Here is a 23,436-nt window from a genome sequence, read left to right as displayed (position 1 = left end):
ACTGTAGAGAGAAAAAGAACTGCAGTTCGATTTTAAAGCTTTATTCATAAATTAATCGTCTTAGGGCTCTAGAACATAATCAATAGTGTTCGATACTGGGGATATCTCTAGCCGCTGTGTCCTTTGGGCCTAGAGACCTCTAGAGCTCTGACCAGCTCCCCATGGATCTCTAAAAGTAAATCTTAAATTTGCTCTCTTTATTTACAAATTGATTTAGATAACTTAACAACAGTCTACGCCTTGGCCGCTTTCATGCTGTCCAGCTTGGCGTCCATGTCGCCGGCGGCTAGCACGAAAATCGGCGCGGAGTAGTCCACTGGCTTGTCCCCAAACCCGCCGGACGCCTTGCCATAGGAGTGGCTAGCCTTGTGGCTCTTGCCGCGTTTCAACATAACGTAGACCACAAACACGCTGACCAGAAAGGCGGAGCTGGTGGCCATGATGAAGAGCACCAGTTGGATGGACTCGTCCTGAGAGGTGGCCGCCTGGGCCACCGGTACAGCAGCACTGCGGTGTACAAAGTGGGAGCGGGTCAGGTCCGGCCGGAAGTGACCGCCCGCCAGACGGAACTCGCCCGCCGCAATGGCCGCCTCGATGGCGAAGGCCAGGTCCACCTTGGCGTCGTTGTGCAGCTCGAACCGGACGATAGCCGACCCGTCAAAGTTCTCCTGAACCCGCAGGTTCTCCACGGTCTCGCCCAGTAATTGCTGGAGCTCCCTTCGGATCGTGTCGTAGGCATTCCTCACACTCCTTTCGCTGCTGTTGGTCAGGTGAAGCTCAATGGCGACTGCTTCGATTGGGACGTGGTTGCAGCGACGATCTCCTGCTCCAAAGACGTGGGAGGCCTGCAGCTGATTTCCGGCGGCGTCTACACACCAGCAGCTTCTGCCGTTGCACTGGAGAGGCCGGAATGCACCCGCCTCATCACAGCTCACTGGGAACGGAGCGGTTTCCGCTAGAGCCCTGCACCTGGTGGTCTTCAGTTCCATTGGTTTGAGAGTGGTCTGCTCCACTGACAACTGGGAATCCAACAGGGAATTGGCCAGCTCCAGCACTCGTTCCGTTACACTCGATTCGGCTGCACTGGCGGTGGCAACCGCCGGAAGTATCCTAGACTCCAGCTCATCGAAGTCCAAGTCCTCGCTATCCACGTCATTCAGTTGGGTAAGTTGGGCGATGAGTTGCTCCATCAGCGGGTCACTCGAGTCGAAGTTCTTGCGGTTACGCGCCTGACGACTATTGCAGATGGGTTCGCTCTCCCGGGTCAGAGTGCCCTTCAGAGGAGCACCCTTCTTGTCGGCGCACCAGCACACTCCTGGAGATTCATCCACAGGATTGGATGCAAAGGCTCTGCTGACGATCTCTGTGTGAGCTGTGGGTCTCTTGTCCAAAGGCTGGGGCTGTTTGCCCAAGCACTGAACTGGACTCCAATGGCCGGTGACGGGATCACAGCGAGGCTGGAACCACACCGAGGAATGTCCCGTTCGCTGGGCGGCCAGGCTGTTCTTAAGCTTCAGTCGTTCGCATTGGGTGAGCACTGCAAGGATATGTTTAATTATCTAAAAAGATTATAAAGAGATAGTTATCCACTCACCTGGACACACGGAGTTGCAGGCCAGTTCATTGTGGAAGAGATTCTTGGTCTGGCAGGCGGATGCCTCAGTATCGATGGTCACGGCCAGGCACTTATTGGCCTTGGGACTGAAACGGTAGCGAGTGGTGTTCTTCTCCGATTTCCCACTTGCCAGGCAGCTATTGTCCATGGACTCGAAGCAGACGTCGCGGGTCTTGGAGCAGCAGACGCCCCGGTTGCTCACCGGATTTAGCTGGCAGGAGTGGGTGGTGGGACAGGCTTCGTGTTCGTTGTGCGGGCCACAGCTCACGTCCAAGTCGCCCTGCTGGAGTGGACTGCCCTCGGGGCATACAGACTCTCGTCTGGGCACACAGATGGGCATTTTGGGGCACGGCGTGTCGACGCACTCCACGGAGATGAGCTGGCACTCCTCGTCGGCGGCGCAGCTCACCTCGCTGCAGTAGTTCCGGCACTGGCAGGTGGGGCAGCCGTTGGCGTCCATTTGGTAGCCACTCTCGCAATGGAGACTGCAATTGGACTTGGGACAGGCAAAGCTGGAGTTCTCCCGGCAGACGGGGGTGGCTGGAGATTTAACTCTGGTGCCTGGCAGTATGCCTCCCTGGGAGTCCACACACCAGCAATGGCCGTCGGGAGAGCACTGCACCTGCTCCCACTGACCAGTCTGGGCATTGCACTGGGCCACCGCCATTTGACGGGCGGGGATGCCCAGCTCGGAGCTCTGGTGCAGCTGGATGGCCTGGAGATGCTGGCAGGCAGTCTTCAGCTGCGGATCCACGCACTGGGTGCCACATCCATTAGAGCAACAGCGTCTCGATCCCTCGCAATGGGCATCGGTGCGGCATTCGTAGGCACAGGTGTTGGCATCGAGGTTGTCCGGACCAGGTGGCACCAAGTACGGGCACTGTCCCGGCTTTCTCGGCAGGCAAGCGGGCACTGGGGGGCAGTACTCGCCCTCACAGCTCACGTCCACCACGCGGCACTCCTTCCCCGAGCCACAGGTTACACCCTCGCAGGGATCGCGGCACTGACAGGCCGGGCAGCGGGTGTCCGGATCCAAGGCAAAGCCGTACTCGCAGCCCATCCGGCATGTCAAGTCCAAGCAGACAAGTTCCTCACGAAGATTCTTGCAAGTGTCGTCGGTCACATTGAATCCCCTGGATTGGGGAATCTCGGTGCCGAAACTATCCACACACCAGCACTGTTCCACCTCAATTTCCACGAGTTCGTCCTCGACTTCCGCCGGCCTCTTGGTGGCTGAAGCTACCTTCTTGAACTCCGTTTCGAAAAGCTGTCCCAATCCCTGCTGCCGATCGGCGCCCATGTCTATCACCTTGGCACTGCGTCCCATCACAGGAGCAGCCACCTGGACCTTGAGGGCGCTGTCATCCACGCGGTACAGCTTCAAGCGTTCCAAGTCACGACGCGTCCGCTTCGCAGGAGCAGCGCTGGCTAGGAGCATTCTCATGCGGCGGATGGTGTTCTCCTCCAGAATCTTGCGCTGCTCGGCTCGGGTTACTCTGATTTTCTTCAACTGGCACTGGCGTCCCTCGTAGTCGCCCTCGATGGTGCAGCGCGGAGAAGGTATCGCCAGTTGCATGCCCTCCTCGGTGCCCTCCATTCGTTCCGAGAAGTCGCGAAGGTATTCGCACACTAAGTGGGGAATTATTTAATTATTTTCACTTACAAGTAACATTATTTAACTTACTGGTTTGCTGACGAGCTCCCGTGGTGTCCTCCGCCATGGTGCTCTGCTCCGGCACCGGACAACATACACTTTCCGTCTCCCTGTGCAGCTTCGTGCACTTGTACTGCTCTGGACACATGATGCGGTTGCTCATGGATCGTCCTTGCTTGGATTGGACATCCGTTTCCGGTTCAAAGAAAGCCGTAGGCTGGAAGCTTCGTCCCTGACGCTCCTCGAAGCAATACATGACCTCCCCGGTGGCAGTGTCCGACAGGGGAGTACCCACGTCGCAGGGATTCGAGTAGACCAGATCGGGCTTGCAGACGGGCCAGGAGGCACAGAGCGAGGAGCCCGACTCGCACAGCGGATCGGTGGCCACTTCGCAGTGGGAGCCAATGGAGCACTTGAATCCTTCGCAGGGTTCGGAGCACTCGCAGGTTGGACAGCCGTTGTGGTCGTTCTGTGGATATATTATTTATTTAATATTTTATAAGCATTCTACATTCAGGACTCACCTTGAAGCCATACTCGCACACCGCAGCACAGATGTTTGTGTCGCACTGTTCCATCTGGAAGCTTCTGGCATAGGACCTGCTAATCATGTTCTCCCACCCGTCGCAGTTGACATTGTTGGCAGCACCCATGGTCTCCTTGATTTTGTGTCCTGTGCGAGGATCTACGCACCAGCAGACGAGTCCGTTGCGGGAGCATTGCTTGGGAGAGAACTGTCCGCCGGGGCCATTACAGTCCGGTACGTAGCCACGTCCCTCTCGCTCGTTGATGGACAGGATGTCGGCTAGGGCCTTGGCCTGGTGGCAGCCCGTGACATTGGCCGGTTGCTGGCAGTTGAACTGGCATCCCTTGGTGAAGCAACACTTCTCCAGATTGCGGCACTCGAGATCGTGGCTGCAGGGTGAGCCGCACATGTAGCCGGTACGTTCCGTGTACTGGGCTTGCTCGGGAGCTGGGCAGATGCCGGGCTTCTGGAAGGTTAGTGCACTAGGACAGCATACTCCGTAGTCGTTTCCGGACTCCACAAGGCATTGGTAGAGGGGCGGGCACTGCGGCTTGCCAGGATCCAGGCCGCACAGGAAGGGCCTCACCGTGTCATCGATTGCCAAGGGCAAGCCGGCAGGACAGAGATTGGCCAGGGATCGGGCCTTTTTGCAGGTTGGCAGCGGAGGACATGGCTCCGACTTGCACTGCACCTCCTGCAGCTGGCAGGTTTGGCCGCGAGGGCATTCCAGTCCGTCGCAGGGATCGCGGCAACGGCATACGGAGCAGCCGGTTTCCGGATCACGGGCGAATCCCGAGGGGCAGAACATGCGGCACGCCGAAGCAGCGCAGTGTTTCGGTTCGGAGCAACTTACTCCCATCCGGGTCTCATTCCTGCTGCCGGGCAATTCCACGCCGTACTCATCCACACACCAGCAGTTGCTGGAAGCTCGCTCGTCCTGGCATTGGATTCGGTCAAAGTCACCGTTCTTCTGGCAACGGGGAACCCTTACGGATGGCTCTCCGGTTCCTGTTTGGAGGGCCTTGGCCCTTCTCGTCTCTGCTCTTCTCAAGTGCTGGCAGGCTGTCAGATTGGCTGAAATTGGGAGGAGAACCTTCGTTATAGATCAGTGATTAAAAGAGGAAATTAACTTAATAAATTTATACAATAATTGTTGCAAAAAAAGTATAAAATAAATAATAAAATTTCCATTAAACTTTCACTTTCATAAGAATCCGAGAGAGACTATAAACGTTTGCTTCTAAAACTAAGTACCCTGTCAGAATATAAAAAAGTTGTTACAGTTTTCACCAAAATTAAAGGAGAGTGGCAAGCCAAGACCGTTGGTCTGTGACATACTTTCGTGTTATTCAACTGTCGAATCATAGCGACGACAATTTCACTTTTATTTTTTTTAGGACGTGCCGCTAGCGTTGCCCAAACAATAACAAAAACGTATGCGAAGACTGCAAAGTTAAAATTTTAAAAACAAATTGGAATTGCCGACGGCGTCATTGCTGAAATTGTTGTTTTATCAGAGCAGCCTTTTGCAGCTGTCTCAGGGCCGGAGATTTGAATACGGCCTTTTGTATGCAACGAGGATGGTAAAGGGGGGCGCTGAAGGTTGCAGGGGGCAGGCTTGTCCACGGGGCGTATAAGCAATTCGCTTCAAATGGCCACGGTTTTTGGCTGCGGATGCTATGAGCATTCTGCTTTAGGAAGAGCCGTGCCATTGTCTCGACGAACTTATGCAATTAAAGTGAGTGATCATCCCGCCCCCCAATTACCACCCACCCCCGGCTCGTTGTCCGGCACGCAACGCAACGCTGCCTTTCGGGTTGCGACAGCCAGAGAGTTGCGTTAATGGCAGTTACTGGTCACTTCCTATGCACTTTCGATACACATTTAATGCAACCAGCCATTATGCAATTGTCAGAGGTACTAAGGGTACTGTACATACATATATAATACTTCAGCACATGGTATATGGTTTAATTTTATAAGCAAACCGCTGACTAACCGCTGAACTTATCAAAGAGGAGATTTCTTTTTGGCCGAACATCCGCTTTTGGCTCATCCGATCCGACAAAAAATATATATTTACTTTTCACTGCCTTTCTTTGCGGCTGTTGGTTTTATTTTTCTGGAGTTTTCGCTAGAAATTGAATGAAAGTTTTTTTTGGCAGCGCCCCGAGCTCGACTTGGCCATCAATTTGTATTTTGTATTTGCTGATGGTCGAAAAAATGAAAATGGCTTTCGGTTTCTGTCATGAATGAAGAAAAGAAAACAACAAAGCAAAAGCCGTCTGGCAGCTGGCAATTAAAGCTGGCCAGCAATGATGAATATAATCAAGAGCTGAGAGAAAAAAACAAAATACAGAGCCACTTCATGTCATTTACGCGACTTTTATTCTCGCCTCCCAAGCAGAATCAAGTTTGTCGCTTAAGTCTTTCGTTCGGCTTCCGCTCGGCAAAAAAAAAATAAATGGAAAAAAAAAGCATACAGAAACCAGTATATGGCAGAACCGTAACGAAAACGAAATCAAAGCGGCAAACTGGTACGTAGGAATAGAAGTGCCCCCCTCCCGGTGTACTATCGCCTCCTCACCCATTGTGAACTGGAGCTTGGGTCTGGGTCTGGGACCTCGTCTGACCGACTGACACAGTGTCCGCTGGTGCAGCTGGAAACTGGCTAAGAGCTGCCAGCTGAAGTTCGCCAGCCACCGAGACGGCATTGTTTCCCTTTGGCTCTAGCCGGGGTCTTAACGGTTTCTGGCGTACTTTTCAGCTAAGCGCTTTTTAATGATGGCGTGCCATTTTTCGCACCTACCAGATGGACGGACGAACGGACAGAGTTCTACACGAATTTCCACACGTCACGTTAATTATGCAGTTGCAACTGGCGTAGCATGAGCCACCAAATGGTCCACATTCGCCTGTGGAAAGTTCAATGACTGCTTTGGCCAAAATAAAGAACAAAACAGAAAACGAAGTGTTTCAAATTCTGGTTTAGGAAGTCAATGACTTGGAAGGTTCCTCTTTAACCCTTTAAAATTGAAAACCTTATAACTGCAAAAATATGTGGGAGATATTAAGATGTGTTAATATAGAGTTAAATTTTTACGTTGTTATAGTTCCAATAGCATTTATTCTTAATTATATTTTAATATTATAAAAATACCTAGTAAATATTGTTTTCTGTGCACTCACCGTTCGATCGCTTGGCATCCGAAACCTGCAGAGCCAGCAAAAAGAGGAAAAGGCAGCAGGAGAAGAGTTTCAGCCAACGTTGATCATAGTGCGCCATGTTCGGGCATCCAAGAGTTGCCAAAAAATTTCCTGTTTGTGGCCAAAAAAAAAAAGAAAAGGAGAGATCGTGTGAGTGCGAAGAGTGCGTGAGTAATGTGGTTGCAGAGTGGCCCAAGTTTGACGTCACAAGCGCGCCCGTGAGATTCAAATTTCAGCGGATCTCGGCCCATTCCAGCTAGACACTTTCACTATCAACGCGCTTTGTGGGCTCTGGCATACATTTGCATCTGATTGTCGGGGCGCGGCAAAGAATTCGAGGCGATTTTATTGCGTAACCCGTGTTAATGGAGAATGTGGTGGCGCTTTTTAAACGGCAGAAGGGGTCACGAACTCATCAATGTGGGGATGTTTTCTGGTGCCTAACTGTCTTCGCTTTACGGCCGGGTGATTAATCTGCGCAGGCATCGCCGCTGACGTTGACGTCGCTGCGCTTTCACTTTGGCAACTGGCAACTAGCAACATCGCAACACCAACAGCAACACCAACAGCAACAACCACAACTCCAGCCACCAACAGTCAACTTTATACATCATTTATTTTTATTTATTTTTTTTCTTATTTTTTTTTTTAAACTCGCTTATGCGCTTGTACGCGTAAGTGTGTATAAGTTTTCCGGTCCATTGAAAATATCCCAGCCTTTAGACATTTTGGGAGTAGCCCCACTTTAATGACAATGAGGATTTTCCCTCATTATGCCTAAATAGTTATATAATGAACACATCTTTTGTGGTTATAATTGGTGAAAAAAAAAGTTTGTGCCTTAAGTCTTTTGATTTTTCCCTCATTTTCGGACTCTGTTTATTATTTTTGACTCTTTGGCTACAAATTTGTGAATCATTAGCCAAAGTGGCCGCCTTTTCAATTGGCCAAACACGAAAACTCGCCAACACCTGGCCCGATCCACAATAAAATTTCAACACGGAACTGGCGGCCAAATAACTGAAAAAAAAATTGCCCACAAAAAACAGACTGCATGTGTTTTTTGGGCTTTTGCTTGGTTCTGGGAAACGAGGCCATTTTACTCGTAGCTGCATTTTCACTGCAAACTGCAACACCAACAGCAGCAGCAGCTAATTCGAAATGAAAGCCTGGTTACCTGAACTTGGGCCAAACTTGGGCGCGCCAGCCAGCCCGCCAAAGATTTCACCTCGCATGCAAAAGCTGCAAAATGGAAGAGAGACGGAAAAACCTCAACATTTATCTTACAGCTCGGCTTTATTGTTTGTCATTGACTCTGGGCCAGGAGGAGTCAAGTGTGGCTAATAGATTGCAAGGCGAGTTGCAGGAGGTCGCGGCTCGGGAGGGGAAGGTCTCGACTTGACCCTGCCTGACATGCTTGGCCTGGCCGGCGGTTAGTAGAGTGTAAAGTTAAATGATTGGTGAAATGAGGCCACATGTCGGCATTTTGGGGGCTGTGCATAACTGAATTGATTTCATGGAAGCTTAGTGCTCGGAGTAGTTGACTAGAAAAGCCTTTAAGCCGATTCGAGCACTCAAACTCGAGCCCAAGCTCAAGAGATCAAATAATGAGATCAATAAGATCTAAAGTTCCAAGACCCTCACCAGGAAACTGGAAATTTAAGGTGTTCCACTTTAAAGTCCTACACCAGGGCACTCTGGTATTTTTGTGGATTTTCCCATCACCTGTTTACGGCCAAGTTTAGACGCAGCTACAGTTACTTTTTGAGGACTGATCGCACCTGAAGTGCATATTGAGGACTGAGTGTAATTGGATCAACCTTTAACCCACTCCCATGGGAACATCAAGCACTCCAGTTGCTCCACTTTTTGGAGTAGACAAGTATTTTTGGCATTTTCCCTTGGCAGTTGGTTTATTGCCAACTTTTTGCGTCTTGCGATTACAGTTAGACCACTCTTGCGAAATGGTTATTTTCGGCTTACGCCTAACGGTTCGGCTTGGACTGGCGCAGTTAATGTCGTTACTTCTTTTGACTGACTCGCTTTTTTAGAGCTCTTTTTAAATTGCGCGTGTCGAACTTTGGTTCGTCGAGGGACTCCAAACAGTCAGCCAGGCCGAGTTAATACCCAGCTTTACGGGCTGACATAATTTCGTAATGAGCAGAAAAATATTTGCACAGAACGCGTATTTGTTTACTTGAGTTATTCCAGTTATTGGAGAACGAAGCGATCGTAAATGCCAAATGCTCACCTTGAGCACACAATTAACGTGTGTGAGTCGTATTGAATCATAGGCTGGTGTCTTGAAATTCTAAATATTTGGCCGCCTGCACCTTTGACACTTTTACGAGTGGAACTTACGGATCGGGTTTCGATTTCAATTAGCCGCGAATTCCGCACCCCAATCCCCAATCTGCGATGGTTGCTCAACAAACCTGTTTAATTGAGATAATATGGATGGGTAGTTGTTGGTGCGGCTAATCCAATAAAAAGTGAAACTATCCGATCGGTTTCAGTTTCAATTTCAAGCGGTATGTGCTCTAATCCAGGTGCACAGCTGTCTATTGAAATTTGCAATTTTCACTAAATTTCACTGAACAGCCCACAACTCACAGGCACACACAAATAGATTTAGCAGAAAACAGTAGATCTGTGCCAAATTTGGTTTTCACTTCACTTCGATAACTTTGAAAACTCTCTCGCGGCTCAAAGTTTCCAACATCCGCGGCGGCAATTTAAATTCGAACCTCCACGACGGCCGTTTCGCATTTGAGCTCTGCAAGACTCCGCCGTGGGCTAGTAGCTCCTCCATCGGCCAGGTTCGACTCGAACATGTCGCGGTTCGACCGTTTAAGCCAAAAACCAAAAGCCGCGCTCTCTAGCCATTTTCAAATGGCTCTGACGCATTGGGGGTTTTATTCGAATTGCAAGGTCGAACCAAATATTTTCAAATAAAGTATTCAAGTAATTTTTAAATTAATTAATTCAAGCGAACTGTGAGATATAAAAAGAAGCTGTCCAAATTATAAACTAATTTTAAAAAATGATAGGTAAATGAATGACAAACTTACCAATATAAATTAAATAATATGCTTATAAAAGTATTATCTTCAAAATAAAACACTCAACTGTATATATTTTTTGACTCAAAAAACAAAAACACTTAAAAATAGAGGGAAATTAATTCAACATTTCCGTCCCATTTTTGCAAATATTTTAAACAAAATTCTCAGTTATAAGAACTACTTTTTCAATTAGGTCAACTCTTTAAGAATCTCTTAGTATCAGAAAACTTTCGTATCTGTTTTCACTTCCGTTTAAAAAGGTTTATATTTCCTAAATTTCCGTTCATGTTTTCAAAATTAAGATTACTATAAATCATCCCATCATAATCATTTCTCTGACTGCTTTTGGCATTAAAAATTTAATCTTTATGTTTTTAATGCTATTTTAAATGCAAAATAGTGATGCAATCATGAAACAAATGAAGTAACAACTAATTTATATTGTGTTTCAAGTGCCAAAATCTTGTAATCCGTTAAATTTATTTAACTTATTTTCATGTTGTGTTTTATCAGTGATTTGATGGGTAGGTTTATTTTTTATTTATTTTTTTGTTTTTTTTTGTTTGGTGTTTCTCAATAAGCTGCGTACAAGTTTTTTTTTGGAGTCCGTCCCATATGTGGACACTTATTCATGCTCCAATTCCCTTACTACATTACCGGTTGGTTCTCGCTCGGCTTCGGGTATTCCACCATCGTTGATTCACAATGATCGGTTAATGCCAATTATTGTTTGTTATGGAGCGCAATAGTTCACTTAACGCGGTGCGTGATGGCCTTCGTCTGCCAGAATTAGCTTCATGATGGGTAAAACCTAAAAACTAAGCCTCAAATTGGCTGACTCAACAACGGTATGCACAGAAATTCAAGTATTTTATATTTTTGATATGTAAAATACGTCAATGCAGGTCCCCAAGGGCGATGTGCTTGGCTGATGTATGTTTTGACAGCGATCTCTTGGAGTACTTCCGCTTCATTTCGGATTTCGCACGCTTTTGCCCTTCATTCGTCTCTGTTGGCTTTCTTCATTAATTATACCCTACCAGAGGGTATCATACGATTTTTTGACAACGTACCATGCAGTGAAGGATTCCCCTTCGATCGACCTTGTAGATCGATTCTCGATCGATCGAAAAATTGGAAAATGCTTGGGAGCCCATATATGGCCCCTTGCGAAAGCCATATCTTTGCCAAAAATCATCAGATTCTCAAGCGGAATATCTTAATCGATTTGTAGATCGATCCTTCACCAATCTGCATTAAAACCTTAACACAAATTATTTTTTCGATTTTTATTGAAAATTTCTGATGAACCCCCTTCAAAATTTGGAAAATACTTGGGAGCCCATATATGGCCCCTTGCGAAAGCCATATCTTTGCCAAAAATCATCAGATTCTCAAGCGGAATACCTTAATCGATTTGTAGATCGAATCTCCACCAATCTGCATTAAAACCTTAACACAAATTATTTTTTCGATTTTTATTGAAAATTTCTGATTTATTTCTGAAAATTTCCCTTCAAAAATTGGAAAATGCTTGGGAGCCCATATATGGCCCCTTGCGAAAGCCATATCTTTGCCAAAAATCATCAGATTCTCAAGCGGAATATCTTAATCGATTTGTAGATCGATCCTTCACCAATCTGCATTAAAACCTTAACACAAATTATTTTTTCGATTTTTATTGAAAATTTCTGATGAACCCCTTCAAAATTTGGAAAATACTTGGGAGCCCATATATGGCCCCTTGCGAAAGCCATATCTTTGCCAAAAATCATCAGATTCTCAAGCGGAATACCTTAATCGATTTGTAGATCGAATCTCCACCAATCTGCATTAAAACCTTAACACAAATTATTTTTTCGATTTTTATTGAAAATTTCTGATTTATTTCTGAAAATTTCCCTTCAAAAATTGGAAAATGCTTGGGAGCCCATATATGGCCCCTTGCGAAAGCCATATCTTTGCCAAAAATCATCAGATTCTCAAGCGGAATACCTTAATCGATTTGTAGATCGATCCTCCATCAATCTGCATTAATACCTTAACACGAATTATTTTTTCGATTTTTATTGAAAATTTCTGATGGACCCCCTTCAAAAATTGGAAAATGCTTGGGAGCCCACATATGGCCCCTTGCGAAAGCCATATCTTTGCCAAAAATCATCAGATTCTCAAGCGGAATACCTTAATCGATTTGTAGATCGATTCTCCACCAATCTGCATTAAAACCTTAACACAAATTATTTTTTCGATTTTTATTGAAAATTTCTGATGGGCCCCCTTCAAAAATTGGAAATGCTTGAGAGCCCATATATGGCCCCTTGCGAAAGCCATATCTTTGCCAAAAATCATCAGATTCTCAAGCGGAATACCTTAATCGATTTGTAGATCGATTCTCCACCAATCTGCATTAAAACCTTAACACAAATTATTTTTTCGATTTTTATTGAAAATTTCTGATGGGCCCCCTTCAAAAATTGGAAATGCTTGAGAGCCCATATATGGCCCCTTGCGAAAGCCATATTTTTGCCAAAAATCATCAGATTCTCAAGCGGAATACCTTAATCGATTTGTAGATCGATTCTCCACCAATCTGCATTAAAACCTTAACACAAATTATTTTTTCGATTTTTATTGAACATTTCTGATGGGCTCCCTTCAAAAATTGGAAAATGCTTGGGAGCCCATATATGGCCCCTTGCGAAAGCCATATTTTTGCCAAAAATCATCAGATTCTTAAGCGGAATACCTTAATCGATTTGTAGATCGATCCTCCACCAATCTGTATTAAAATCGTAACACAAATTATTTTTTCGATTTTTATTGAAAATTTCTGATGGACCCCCTTCAAAAATTGGAAATGCTTGAGAGCCCATATATGGCCCCTTGCGAAAGCCATATCTTTGCCAAAAATCATCAGATTCTCAAGCGGAATACCTTAATCGATTTGTAGATCGATTCTCCACCAATCTGCATTAAAACCTTAACACAAATTATTTTTTCGATTTTTATTGAAAATTTCTGATGGACCCCCTTCAAAAATTGGAAAATGCTTGGGAGCCCATATATGGCCCCTTGCAAAAGCCATATTTTTGCCAAAAATCATCAGATTCTCAAGCGGAATACCTTAATCGATTTGTAGATCGATCCTCCATCAATCTGCATTAAAACCTTAACACGAATTATTTTTTCGATTTTTATCGAAAATTTCTGATGGACCCCCTTCAAAAATTGGAAAATGCTTGGGAGCCCATATATGGCCCCTTGCAAAAGCCATATCTTTGCCAAAAATCATCAGATTCTCAAGCGGAATACCTTAATCGATTTTTAGATCGATCCTCCATCAATCTGCATTAAAACCTGAAAACAAACAATTCTTTCCAAATTCTCTGAAAATTTTTGATGGACCCCTTGGGAGCCCAACTATCAGAAAACTATCAGATTCTCGATTAGTAGATCGTTTCGGAAGAGTGTCTTAGCTTCGACTTGAGCCGACGATAGCTTTCCTTTCTTATTTCATTAATAAAATCGTCATCATTAAATTAAATGCGAATTCGTGACACAAAAGCCGCACAAAATTGCCATCTGCGGACTCACAAAACGAAGAAAGAAATGGGAGAAAAGCACAAATTGGCTGAAGAAAGGGGGACGGGATAGGGCCACCCCAATCACAACATCCGCATACGGGAAAGATGTCTTCTACAGGGTCCGAAATGACTTCGATCGGCCCTCGACCTGAATCAGTAGTACACAGTTACCTGGTTTATCAGGCCATGCAGCCGCGCCTCCAAAATATTCCCCCACCTCCTGTTGGGCGGCTACCGAAAGTGAAAGTTCTGTAGGCTCGGATCGGATGTCGTGATGGATGGGAGGCGGAGGTACGAGTAATGCACCGAATAAATGGAAATAAAACAGGCCACATCATTGAGTACATTTGGAGTGTCATTTTATTGGTTAATAAACTAATATATGATTTTTTATCTATGTATATCTTGCTGCTGTTGCTGCTGCTGTTGGGGATCTTAAAATTCTTGGATAACAAACAAGAAATTGTTTTAATTATAATTTTCTTTCATTGTTTATTAGTTATAGTTTCTGAGGGTGTTTTTTTTTGGAACTCGGCTGGCAAGTATTTATAGATTTGTTGAATAGTTTTTGTCTTTTTATGTCGTCTACACACATTTTAAAATCGAAACTTGAAAAGGAATTAAAACATACGTACAATATATAAAATAAATGTAAAATCTTGTGTCTTGCTATCCAGAAGCGATCGTCAACATCCCGGGCAGGAAATTGTGTACTTTCAAGTTATCTATGTGTTAGTAAAAGTTTTAGACGAGTGTCTTTTGATTCTAAAGGTTTTCCCATTTCTGGTTTGGTACAGTATTACAGAGAGTGCGTCGAGTAAATTTGTGATTTAGTTTGATTTATTGAATTGAATTAAATAACCGTGTGAAGTGTTTTTTGTTTTAAAGTTTGCTTGTTGCCTTTCTGTTTATCTGCCAAGAGGAAACCTTACGATTAATTTGTGTTTCAATTTGAATTTGTTAAATGTTGGATCTCATCTAGACTGCATGTACAATATTATCGTTTGATTTTAATTTTGTTTTTGTTTTTGTTTGGGCGCATTCTCATATCAAGAGCTATATCAAGAGTGTATATCTACTATCTATATAGCGATAATAATTTACGTATTTATATGTACACTTGCATTGATTTTGTTCTGTTCGGTTTATGTCTTGTTCCACTCGCGTCTTGCGTTGTAAATATTTTCACGGATTAAAAAACAGAAATATTCCTATTTTGAACACAGTATTGCGTATTTCCGTCACCTTGCTCCGTTTATACCTATATATCGCTTTTGCCTGACTTCTGGAGTTCGTCTTCATCATCGTTATTAATCATCACGTTTGGCTACAATCAAATAATGTCTTTGTTTTCCTAATAAGTTTTTGTTTTGACATATCTGTGGCATTTCTGGTGCAGCTACTGGCGATGCAGCTCAAAAATATTTGCATAAATAAATTCTAACAACACGCTTAGGCTATGTGGTTAAGTAAAAAAATAAAATACAATAATCATTTAAATACAGCTGTTTTGCCATTGAACTTAACTCACGTACACAGTATAAATAAATTAAAAATTTACAACTATTGCAACGCTACTCGACCTATCAACTATATCAAATTGTTTATATATATAACCATATATAAATATGTCCTTTTGCTACAAATTATTATTACTTGTTTGTTTCTTTCTTTTTTGTGAATTTGTTTTGTCTTGTTTATCTTTTCGGAACTATTCTAAAGCGTTAAATTAATAATAACTGCGGATTATCAACTTGCTAGCTTTCCTTTTTTTTGTGTGTGGTTAGTTGAATAAAGTCGGGGCAAATATTCTATATACTTGTACCTATTTGCTAGTTATATGTTATCGTAATTATTATCATTATCATTAGCGTTATTATTTTATGTAGGTATGCATAGTGTTGGGGTTATTATGTACAACTGTCTGGGTGCTGGCTCTGCTTGCGTTTCGCTTTTGGCTCCTTGGGGTGCTGTTCGATCGACGGCCGACGCGGATTGCCGAGCGTCACTAGCGCGCTGGCCACTGCCAGTCCGGCGGAATGGCCAGACGGCGCTTGAGAAAGGCCACCTGAAATAATAGAATATAAAAATTAAAGTCTTCATGACTTGTTTGGTTTGCAAATATTCTTACCCGTGGGCAGCCGGACTAGAAGCGAGAGCACAGCGGCTCGGTTGCCGCTACAAGGCTCCAAAGCAATGGGACTGGGACATTCCTGCAAGAGATTACCGAATAAATAAAAGTACAGAATGTCAAAATGTCGTACGCTTAAGGAATATTCATTATTGTGCACCCAATTTGGAGCAAACTGACAATAAATATGATTGATTGCCGCCTACCTTCTTGCGTTTTTTGGACAGGTGTCCAATCCCATCCAACATAAGGCTCAGATCAATAGTCTCGCGGTTCTCGATATCAACCAGCACCTGTGGGGGAAATTGGTTATTGGTGAAGTAATCTTTAGATAACAGTTGACCCATTAAAGCCTACCTGAGAGAACGGTCGGCTTGCCATCTGTTCCATTTCGACGAACAAGCGCTGTCGTCGGCGGAACATGTCGTACTTTTGCTTAATCTTCCAGAGGACGGCGGCCATGAGAAGCAGCAGAAGGAAGCATGAGGAGAAGGTGATGAAGAACTGCTGCAGATTGAGCTTGGGATACTGAGAGAAGGCAATCTGTATCCAGATGGGGGGCTGGAAGTCGTGTACGAACACGTAGAACGTGGTCAGTGAGCTGTTATCGTCCGATGAGTGACCGAACTGGTACTCCGTCTTGGGGAATCGATGCCGGAACGTTGAGCAGTTGACCCCCACCAAAATGAGCATGTCCGGCGAGCCGGCCCTCTTCACCGAGATGTCCATCTTGGCTGGGACACTGCAAGTGATTGTAAAGTCAGCATCGATCTCTGGCTTGCCGGGGGAGTTGCGGAAGTTGATTTGTGTGAAGTGGCGGTCCTCCTTCTTCGACAGATTAAACGTAAATTGGTAGTCAATGGTTAGCTCGTAATAGCAGGAGCCCTTCAGCGGATCGCCGTGGTAGTGGTTCTGCGAGTCGCACTTCTCGCAATGATCGCCCACAATGCCCTTGGTAGTGCAGTAGCATTTTCCAGTGTCCGGATGACAGTAGACACCCTGGCCGTTGCACTCGCAGCGCTGGCACTTGCCGCCATTGATGGGATTGCCCCAGTAGCCGGTGCGGCATTTTTCGCAATGGGCTCCGGTTGTCAGATTGTTGCAGGGTTGTTCACAGTGCTGCTGGTCGTTGCAGTACGAATGCCCGTTGCAGTTGCACCGTGGGCAGGAGGTGAAGAACCAGTGCTTCAGCGCGCATTCCGTGTCATCGTAAGGTGCCAGTGCGCCGCCCACCACGCATCTGCCCAGACCAGTGTTCGACCCGTTGTCGCACCATCCGCAGGCGGGGTCATCCAGGCACTGCTGGCAACTGTTGTAGAATCCGCACTGGGCGCTGGACAGGGCGGTGGTGCTGCCCACGCTCAGTGCCGTCGACTGCACTGCTGGAGCGGATCGACACTTGGACGTGAAGGTGGTCCACTCGCGACACTGTCCGTACGGAAAACTGGCCGTGTAGGCATTGCGGTCCACACAACGCTGTTCGTTCTGGCACCAGATGCACTCATCCTCCGTGCAGTTCTGGCAATTGGTCAGCGTGGCACACGCTGGCGTGCAGGCTGCGTCCAGGTCATGTGTCCTATTGGCTCCGTATCCGCCCGTGGAAGTGTAGCTTCGGCAGCGGTTCTGTTCGGAGTCCCAGCGGCACGCCAAGTTCGATGAACAGGCGCGGCAATTGTGAAGTTTTCCGCAGACGGATTGCATCAGGAAGTCCTCGGCCACGGGACAGGAGTCCAGGTGCTTGGCAATCACAGGCGGGCCCATCGTGGATATGGCCAGCTGGGTGGATGACTCCACGGTAGCCACTGAGGTGGTTTCGCGACAACGCTCCTTGCTGCACACCCCATTCCCGCAGTAAGTGCACCCAAAAGCGGTGGAGACGCACGATTGGCAGCTACTGATCTCCTGGCAGCGGTGGACGTCGTGCAACAGCTCTGAGGTAAGCGTGATCCGGCTCTTGGAAGGGCAAGCCACGTAGTCGTACTGCTCGCGGCCGTAGATGGCTGATCGTTGCACTTGGGTGATGGCTATGCATCGCATCTTCTGCACGTCCCAGATGCACTTCACTCCCGGCCGGGCGGACGTGCACTTCTCCTGCTTAGTGTAGTAGCTGCAGTAGCCAGGTTGGTAGCGTAGCATGTCGTTCAGCAGCTGGCCATTGAAGCCGCCGTAGATGTACAGGGCGTCCTCGAACACCACCGAGCTGTGACCGAAGCGGGCCAGGTCCGCCTGCAGGTGGCCCGGCATCGGGTGGTAGTGCCACGAGTCGCAATACACATCGTAGACGAGCAGGTCCTGGCTGTAGCACTTGGCCCCGTGGCTCTGTGAGGTGTCGTTGTGCGTATTTCCCCCAAACACCATCATCAGGCCCTGATTGACAAAGTTCGCCGTGTGCAGGAGCCGGGCACTCGGAGCCGACGACAGCATGGTCCAAATCCGCGTGGCGGGCTCATACGCGTACAGCCTGGAGCTCAACACTTGGCTGGACTCGCTCTCCGACACGATGCCCCCGTAGACGTACAACTTCTCCGTGAGGAAGTCGTAGGCGGCACTGTGGCCATAGCCGCCCTTCACCACGTATCCGCTTGTGGGAATGATGCGCCATTCTCGCGATCCAAAGTTGAACTCCTGTACGGTGTTGAGGTAGCCGTAGTGCGGCGAGTGCCCGAAAATGACCACCATGTACTGGTAGTTGTTCTTGTCTCCGAATCCTGGCACCAGGGTCGCCGTGTGGCCCACAACATGCAGCGGACCACACATTCCGCTGCACGAGGGATCGGTTCGCACGGAAATATTCGACCAGGTCTTCGCAGACACGTCGTAGGCCCAGAGCTCGTTCGATATGCCCTGGCCCTTGATTACGCCGCCGTACATGAAGATCTTGTCGCCGTACATCACCGTGGAGGCGCCGTACCGCTTGTCCGGCACCTCGCTGCCATCCTCCGGGTGGACAGTCTCCCACACATTGCCATTGAAGTCGTAGGTGTTCATGAGTTCGCCCCGTCCGTATGACTCACCGCCCACGATGTGCAGCGTGTCGCGCCAGACAGTGGCGCCATGCGAGGCGCTGCCCGCTGGCGCCGGCGAGTGCTTCGGGTGCACAGAGGTCCAGGCGCCGTGGGCGCTGATCTGGCTGCAGTCGTCTCCGGCATAGCCCTCGTAGCAGCCACAGCTGGAAGAAAGAAAGTGATGAGTAATTACTATTATTTTCTTTAGACCAACTTACCGTTCCTGGTCGAGACGGCAACTGCCCTGGTTCTTGGATTCCATGCAGTCGTTGGGGCAGGCGGCAATGTTGCATGCCTCGCCTCTATACATGGGCTCGCAGATGCACTCGCCTTCCCGACACTTGCCATGACCAGAGCACTCTTCCTCTGGAAAGGGTTAAGAAGACTAGTTAGTGGCTGATTGAACAAATAGGATAGAACTCTAAGGACCTACCGTCGGTATCCGAGGGGCAGCCGTTCATCTTGTAGGTGAGATTGAAGCCGGACATGTTGTAGGCATCATCACTGAAGAAGTGCACCAGGGCTGTGCCAGACCTTGCAACCACCTGCGGCACTCGGCGAATGGAGAAGTTCCCCCGGTACATTAGGCCACTAAGGGAAGTATAATTAGGAATTTAATAATTTAATTAAAGTTATAGTGTGTGAATTACCTGAAGACCGCCAGCAGCGGCGAGTCGACACTATCACCATCGTATATGTAGAGGTGATCCCAGCCGCACTCGGTGGCGAACTCGCGCAGGTGAATCCGAATGTTGGCGTACGTCCGTGGTGGATTGGCGTTGTGTCGCCGGTTCCAGTGTGAGTGCCTGGCGTCGATTAGCCAGCTGCACTTGACACTCACCGAATAGTTGCCCCAGCCGTCGTGTATCGTGCCCATGGGGTGGTACATGCTGGAAAGGCATAGAAATTGTGTGGAGGGGGGGAATCCATTAGCTGGTATAACGTAATCGATGTGGCAAAATAAATCAATTCCTCTATCGATTCAGCGATAGTGGATAGTGGAGCAGCGGGCTCTCATGGCACATGCATGGCATCGCATGCAAATGGCGATGTCCCGATGCTGTGCGAAGATAATTGAATCTGCCGGCCAGGCAAATTGCAATCTTCAATTGATGTGATGCCCGAGTGTGTGCGATGCGATGTGTGATGTGGGGATGGGGATGGGGCTACAATACGGTGTAGTATATGTGACCGAGCTGAAGCCGCTCAACTGTTGACTCGGGGGCAGCCTCATAAATTCCTCACTCTTTGAACATTTCACTGCAACCGTCTTTTGTTCTTCCAACTAGCAACTGCCAGCTAGGGGATTATGGCCAAGAAACAGTCTTTGACGGAATGCGACAACTTAAGCAGATGAACGTGAAACATGAGAAGGGTATTCGACAGTCGCCGTTGGCAGTCTGGCTATTGTTTTCCTTGCCACTTTCTTGGGGTATAGTTTCCGACATCCGCCTTTAAAATATAACTGAGCTGTGATTCAAACTGCATATGGCCGGGCCGTGTGTGGACAGTTTTCCTTACTTTCCCATGAACAAATAATAATTAATTAGAGCCGACAATTAACTCTTTAATTGAGGGGTCAGGCTAAATGAATATCATAAATAAACAAGTGAGTTGTGGGCCAAAATAAGAAAGAAAAGTTAAAAGATTCTCGTTGTTTATTCATTAGAGCTAAACTTTGGCCAACTTCTTTCCTCCAGAAGTTAAAACAATTAACTCACATGGCCAGTGGCCAGTAGCCAGTGGCCAGTGGAGCCGGGAAAGTGGAATCGCTTGCTTTCCGCATTCTAATGCGCCTCACGTTACACCCGGCGAGTGCCGATAAGTGCTGCGCTTAGAACCCGCACACCCATCGACACACTAATAGGGCAATCACAGTTCCCTCTGACAACTAAAACCAGTTTCAGCAGAAACATAATGAATAGTACATTTCACAAGATTAGACTCTAATCAGGCCTTAAATAATTAAATACGAATAAAAAGCGACACTATCTGAATCTGGAATATGAATTAAACGTGCTTATCAAGTAATTGCTTTTTATTCTTGTCGTTATTTGTCATAAGCAGCTAATCGTAAAAGGTTTATGTTTAAAATGAGTGTTTTTTTAAATGACACACCAATTAAAAATGAACATAAATTATCTTCTAGAGTCCAGACTCATCCCCTAGGACTATTGTTGCTCCCCCAGCTGTAGCTCGTGGGCGTCAATTGGCGGTCAGTTCTAAACTTTGGGCAAACACTCGAACTGCCGGGATGCAGCCTTCTCCTTCGCCTTCGCCAGCAGCTGCTATTTGGTAGCCATATCAAGCGGTAGTATCCACGAAAAATCAATGCTGGACTGGACAATGATATATTTACACACTCATTGGCAGCCGGTGAGTCACTCCTCGCCTGTGCACTCGAGCGCTAAGCTTACGCACAGCTTTGGATATTGGAGCTGGCAGCTGGATGGGTGCTATGTGCTGGGAGCTGGCTGTGATTTCTAAACTGGGATTTGGCCGGGCCGAGCCGGAGTAGGTGACCAGGGCCCTCGTCATGTGGCCAATGGGTTGGAATGCATTAGCAGTTGGGGGTTCGGGGGAGGGAAACCAGTTTGATTGCGTTCTGGTTTTTCTCTCTCGAGTTTTTTGCATAGAAAGCCGGCTCCCCGGCCGCTCCAATCGGAATCGTGTGCAAATACAGACAGTGAGGTGGCTGCCAGAGGGAGTTGCTTCTTGTTGTTGTCCCCGTGGCATGGGCAGGGAATCATGAAAATTCACAGGCGATAAGCGGTCGCCGCTGATAAGCGTTCGTGCGAGCGAGCGAGCTCCCCTCCGGCCGCTTATCACCTCCCCAACTGAACTAACAATAGGGCGTGCCCCAGAATTTATGGGCTGCTAATGCCGTGATCTAGCTGAGCCCCGGGTGGAGATCATAGGTCGGCGAAACGAACTGGTTTCGATGTGGCAGTCAGTGGCGATGGCGATGTGTGGCAGGTGAAACGACCTCAACGCTCGAGTGCGCAAATTCCGCGGCTCATCGCAGCAGGTGGGGCGATGGGGCGATGGGGCCGCCGGGGAAGGGTCTTAATTGATGTCAAGATAGAACCACTCGCTTATCGTGCTCGGCGAGCAAATAGCCGTTGTTAAGAAACATAAACAAACCATTTCATAAGCTTTATGACGCCAGCGTGAGCTCAGTGGCGTTTCTTTCTCCGTAAATGGCGAAAAGAAGGCACTATTTTGATGAAAAGATCTTCGGATCATGGGGGAGTTGTTTATTTTATTGCTGGAAAGTACAAGCCGTTGATAAGATAAGTTATGAAATAACAAAGACTGCTTATAAACCATCTTTGTTTACAGGGCCCTTGTTGGAAAGAGTCTAGCCCTGTTCTCGATTTCACTTCCGGAGTTGTTTATCGAAAGAATCCCACTCTTTTATGAATGAAAGGTGATTTTTTTTCCATGTCTCAGATCTGTCGAAAAATGTAGATATGAACTAGCTAGTGGCTGTTGCCCGGACAAGTTCAAAGTCAATGCGAACTAATTAAATAATCCGTATTGGGCACATCGGGAGGCGGAGAAAGCGGAAAGCAGGTGAAGCGAAATAGCTCGGGGAGAGACGCAGAATGACGAGAATGAAGAACGGGATGGCAGAAGGAGAGAGCTGTGCTGAGCTGGGAGCTGTGAGTTGCGAGCTGCGAGCTGGGTGTTAAGAACCCGTCCGACGAGATGAAGCTGAACCGTTGCCCGACACAAATAGGCCACAACGCTCGCACACCAACGAGCCAGTGGAGAGTTGATTGAATAACGTCGCACAGCCACTACTGTGAATCACAGAGGGGGGTTCTAGGTTCGGAACTTACCGCACTTTGCCGCCACAGAACTGGCACTCCGGTCCCTGCCAGCCGTCGGCGCACAAGCACTGACCGTCATCCTGGCACTGGCCGTCGTTCTGGCACCGTCCGCCGTGCGCCGTGCAGTTAAAGGCATTGGCCCGATGCAGGCCGCTGAAGCAGCCGTGGAAGAGGAGCAGCGTCAGCAGAAGGAGGCATTTTCGCCTGTACTTGGCATTGAATGTGGGCGAGGTGGTGATACTTCTGCTGCTGCTGCTGTCCCCCGATGGGTGTCCCCGATTACTTTTCCTGCCGCCGCTCCTGATGCTACTGCTACTGATGATGGTTGGGGGCTTTGTCGGACGGTCCCCCTGGTGCTCCGCCAGGCACATGCTGATGTTCCGTGTTCCCGAGTGACTCTATCCTCAGCGCTCAGCTCACATCGTCCTTACGCATTGCCTATTGCACAATTATTTGTTTTTTTTTTCGTGGGGCTCTGTTGGGCCTTCGCGATCCCAGGGCCTCTGGCCAAAATGCACACACACGCAACGAACGCACACTTCTACGATTAGACACTCGCGAAAATAACGTTTTTCGGCCGCACAACAAATAAAAAACAGGCAGCCTTAAGTTATTGACAATTTATTAGAGGTGGAGAATCATCGATGGCCACATCGATGTTGGCTTCAAAAACATCGAAAACATTTCAACCTTTACAATGGTGACCGTGGACAGAGTTGCCGGATCACTGCTGGTGGTGCTGCCAGCCCTGCGAAACGGGTATTTAGTGCTGCCATTTGTCCGGTTTAAATTACGGTATATTCAATGGGC

The 23,436-nt window shown here is 47.4% G+C and overlaps 2 protein-coding genes across 3 annotated transcripts; both read right to left on the bottom strand.

The window, feature by feature from the left end:
- Nucleotides 1-25: 25 nt before the first annotated feature.
- On the bottom strand, nt 26-9,794 carry LOC6501475. Of its 2 annotated transcripts, none has more exons than XM_032454668.1 (6): nt 9,364-9,794; nt 6,985-7,113; nt 3,794-4,869; nt 3,300-3,738; nt 1,595-3,244; nt 26-1,537 (listed from the first exon to the last, which is right to left on the bottom strand). In XM_032454668.1, the coding sequence occupies exons 2-6, from the start codon at nt 7,079-7,081 to the stop codon at nt 234-236; spliced, it is 4,566 nt and encodes a 1,521-aa protein (XP_032310559.1). In that variant the 5' UTR covers nt 7,082-7,113; nt 9,364-9,794; the 3' UTR covers nt 26-233. The 2 variants fall into 2 exon arrangements, with proteins under 2 accessions (XP_032310559.1, XP_001955324.1); XM_001955288.3 differs by having other exon boundaries at nt 9,438-9,794.
- A 4,194-nt stretch (nt 9,795-13,988) lies between these two features.
- LOC6501473 (attractin-like protein 1) lies at nt 13,989-23,362 on the bottom strand. Its single transcript, XM_001955287.4, has 8 exons — nt 22,636-23,362; nt 19,441-19,680; nt 19,224-19,381; nt 19,009-19,156; nt 16,143-18,954; nt 15,992-16,078; nt 15,786-15,867; nt 13,989-15,722 (listed from the first exon to the last, which is right to left on the bottom strand). Exons 1-8 carry the CDS (start codon nt 22,995-22,997, stop codon nt 15,565-15,567), a joined length of 4,047 nt encoding a protein of 1,348 aa, XP_001955323.1. The 5' UTR covers nt 22,998-23,362; the 3' UTR covers nt 13,989-15,564.
- Nucleotides 23,363-23,436: the final 74 nt, after the last annotated feature.

This window comes from Drosophila ananassae, chromosome 2L (assembly GCF_017639315.1).
Source record: "Drosophila ananassae strain 14024-0371.13 chromosome 2L, ASM1763931v2, whole genome shotgun sequence".
NCBI lineage: Eukaryota > Metazoa > Arthropoda > Insecta > Diptera > Drosophilidae > Drosophila > Drosophila ananassae.
This window is presented reverse-complemented; position numbering and strand designations above follow the sequence as displayed.

Excerpts from the sequence above, each read along its gene's own strand:
- LOC6501473 (XM_001955287.4), bottom strand. The coding sequence starts at position 22,997 with ATGTGCCTGGCGGAGCACCAGGGGGACCGTCCGACAAAGCCCCCAACC. Across the intron at positions 18,955-19,008 it reads TGCCGTCTCGACCAGGAACG|CTGTGGCTGCTACGAGGGCT; the intron begins GTAAGTTGGTCT and ends TCTTTCTTCCAG. Across the intron at positions 15,868-15,991 it reads TGTCCAAAAAACGCAAGAAG|GAATGTCCCAGTCCCATTGC; the intron begins GTAGGCGGCAAT and ends AATCTCTTGCAG.
- LOC6501475 (XM_032454668.1), bottom strand. The coding sequence starts at position 7,081 with ATGGCGCACTATGATCAACGTTGGCTGAAACTCTTCTCCTGCTGCCTT. Across the intron at positions 4,870-6,984 it reads GGATGCCAAGCGATCGAACG|CCAATCTGACAGCCTGCCAG; the intron begins GTGAGTGCACAG and ends TCCCAATTTCAG. Across the intron at positions 1,538-1,594 it reads CTGCAACTCCGTGTGTCCAG|TGCTCACCCAATGCGAACGA; the intron begins GTGAGTGGATAA and ends ATATCCTTGCAG.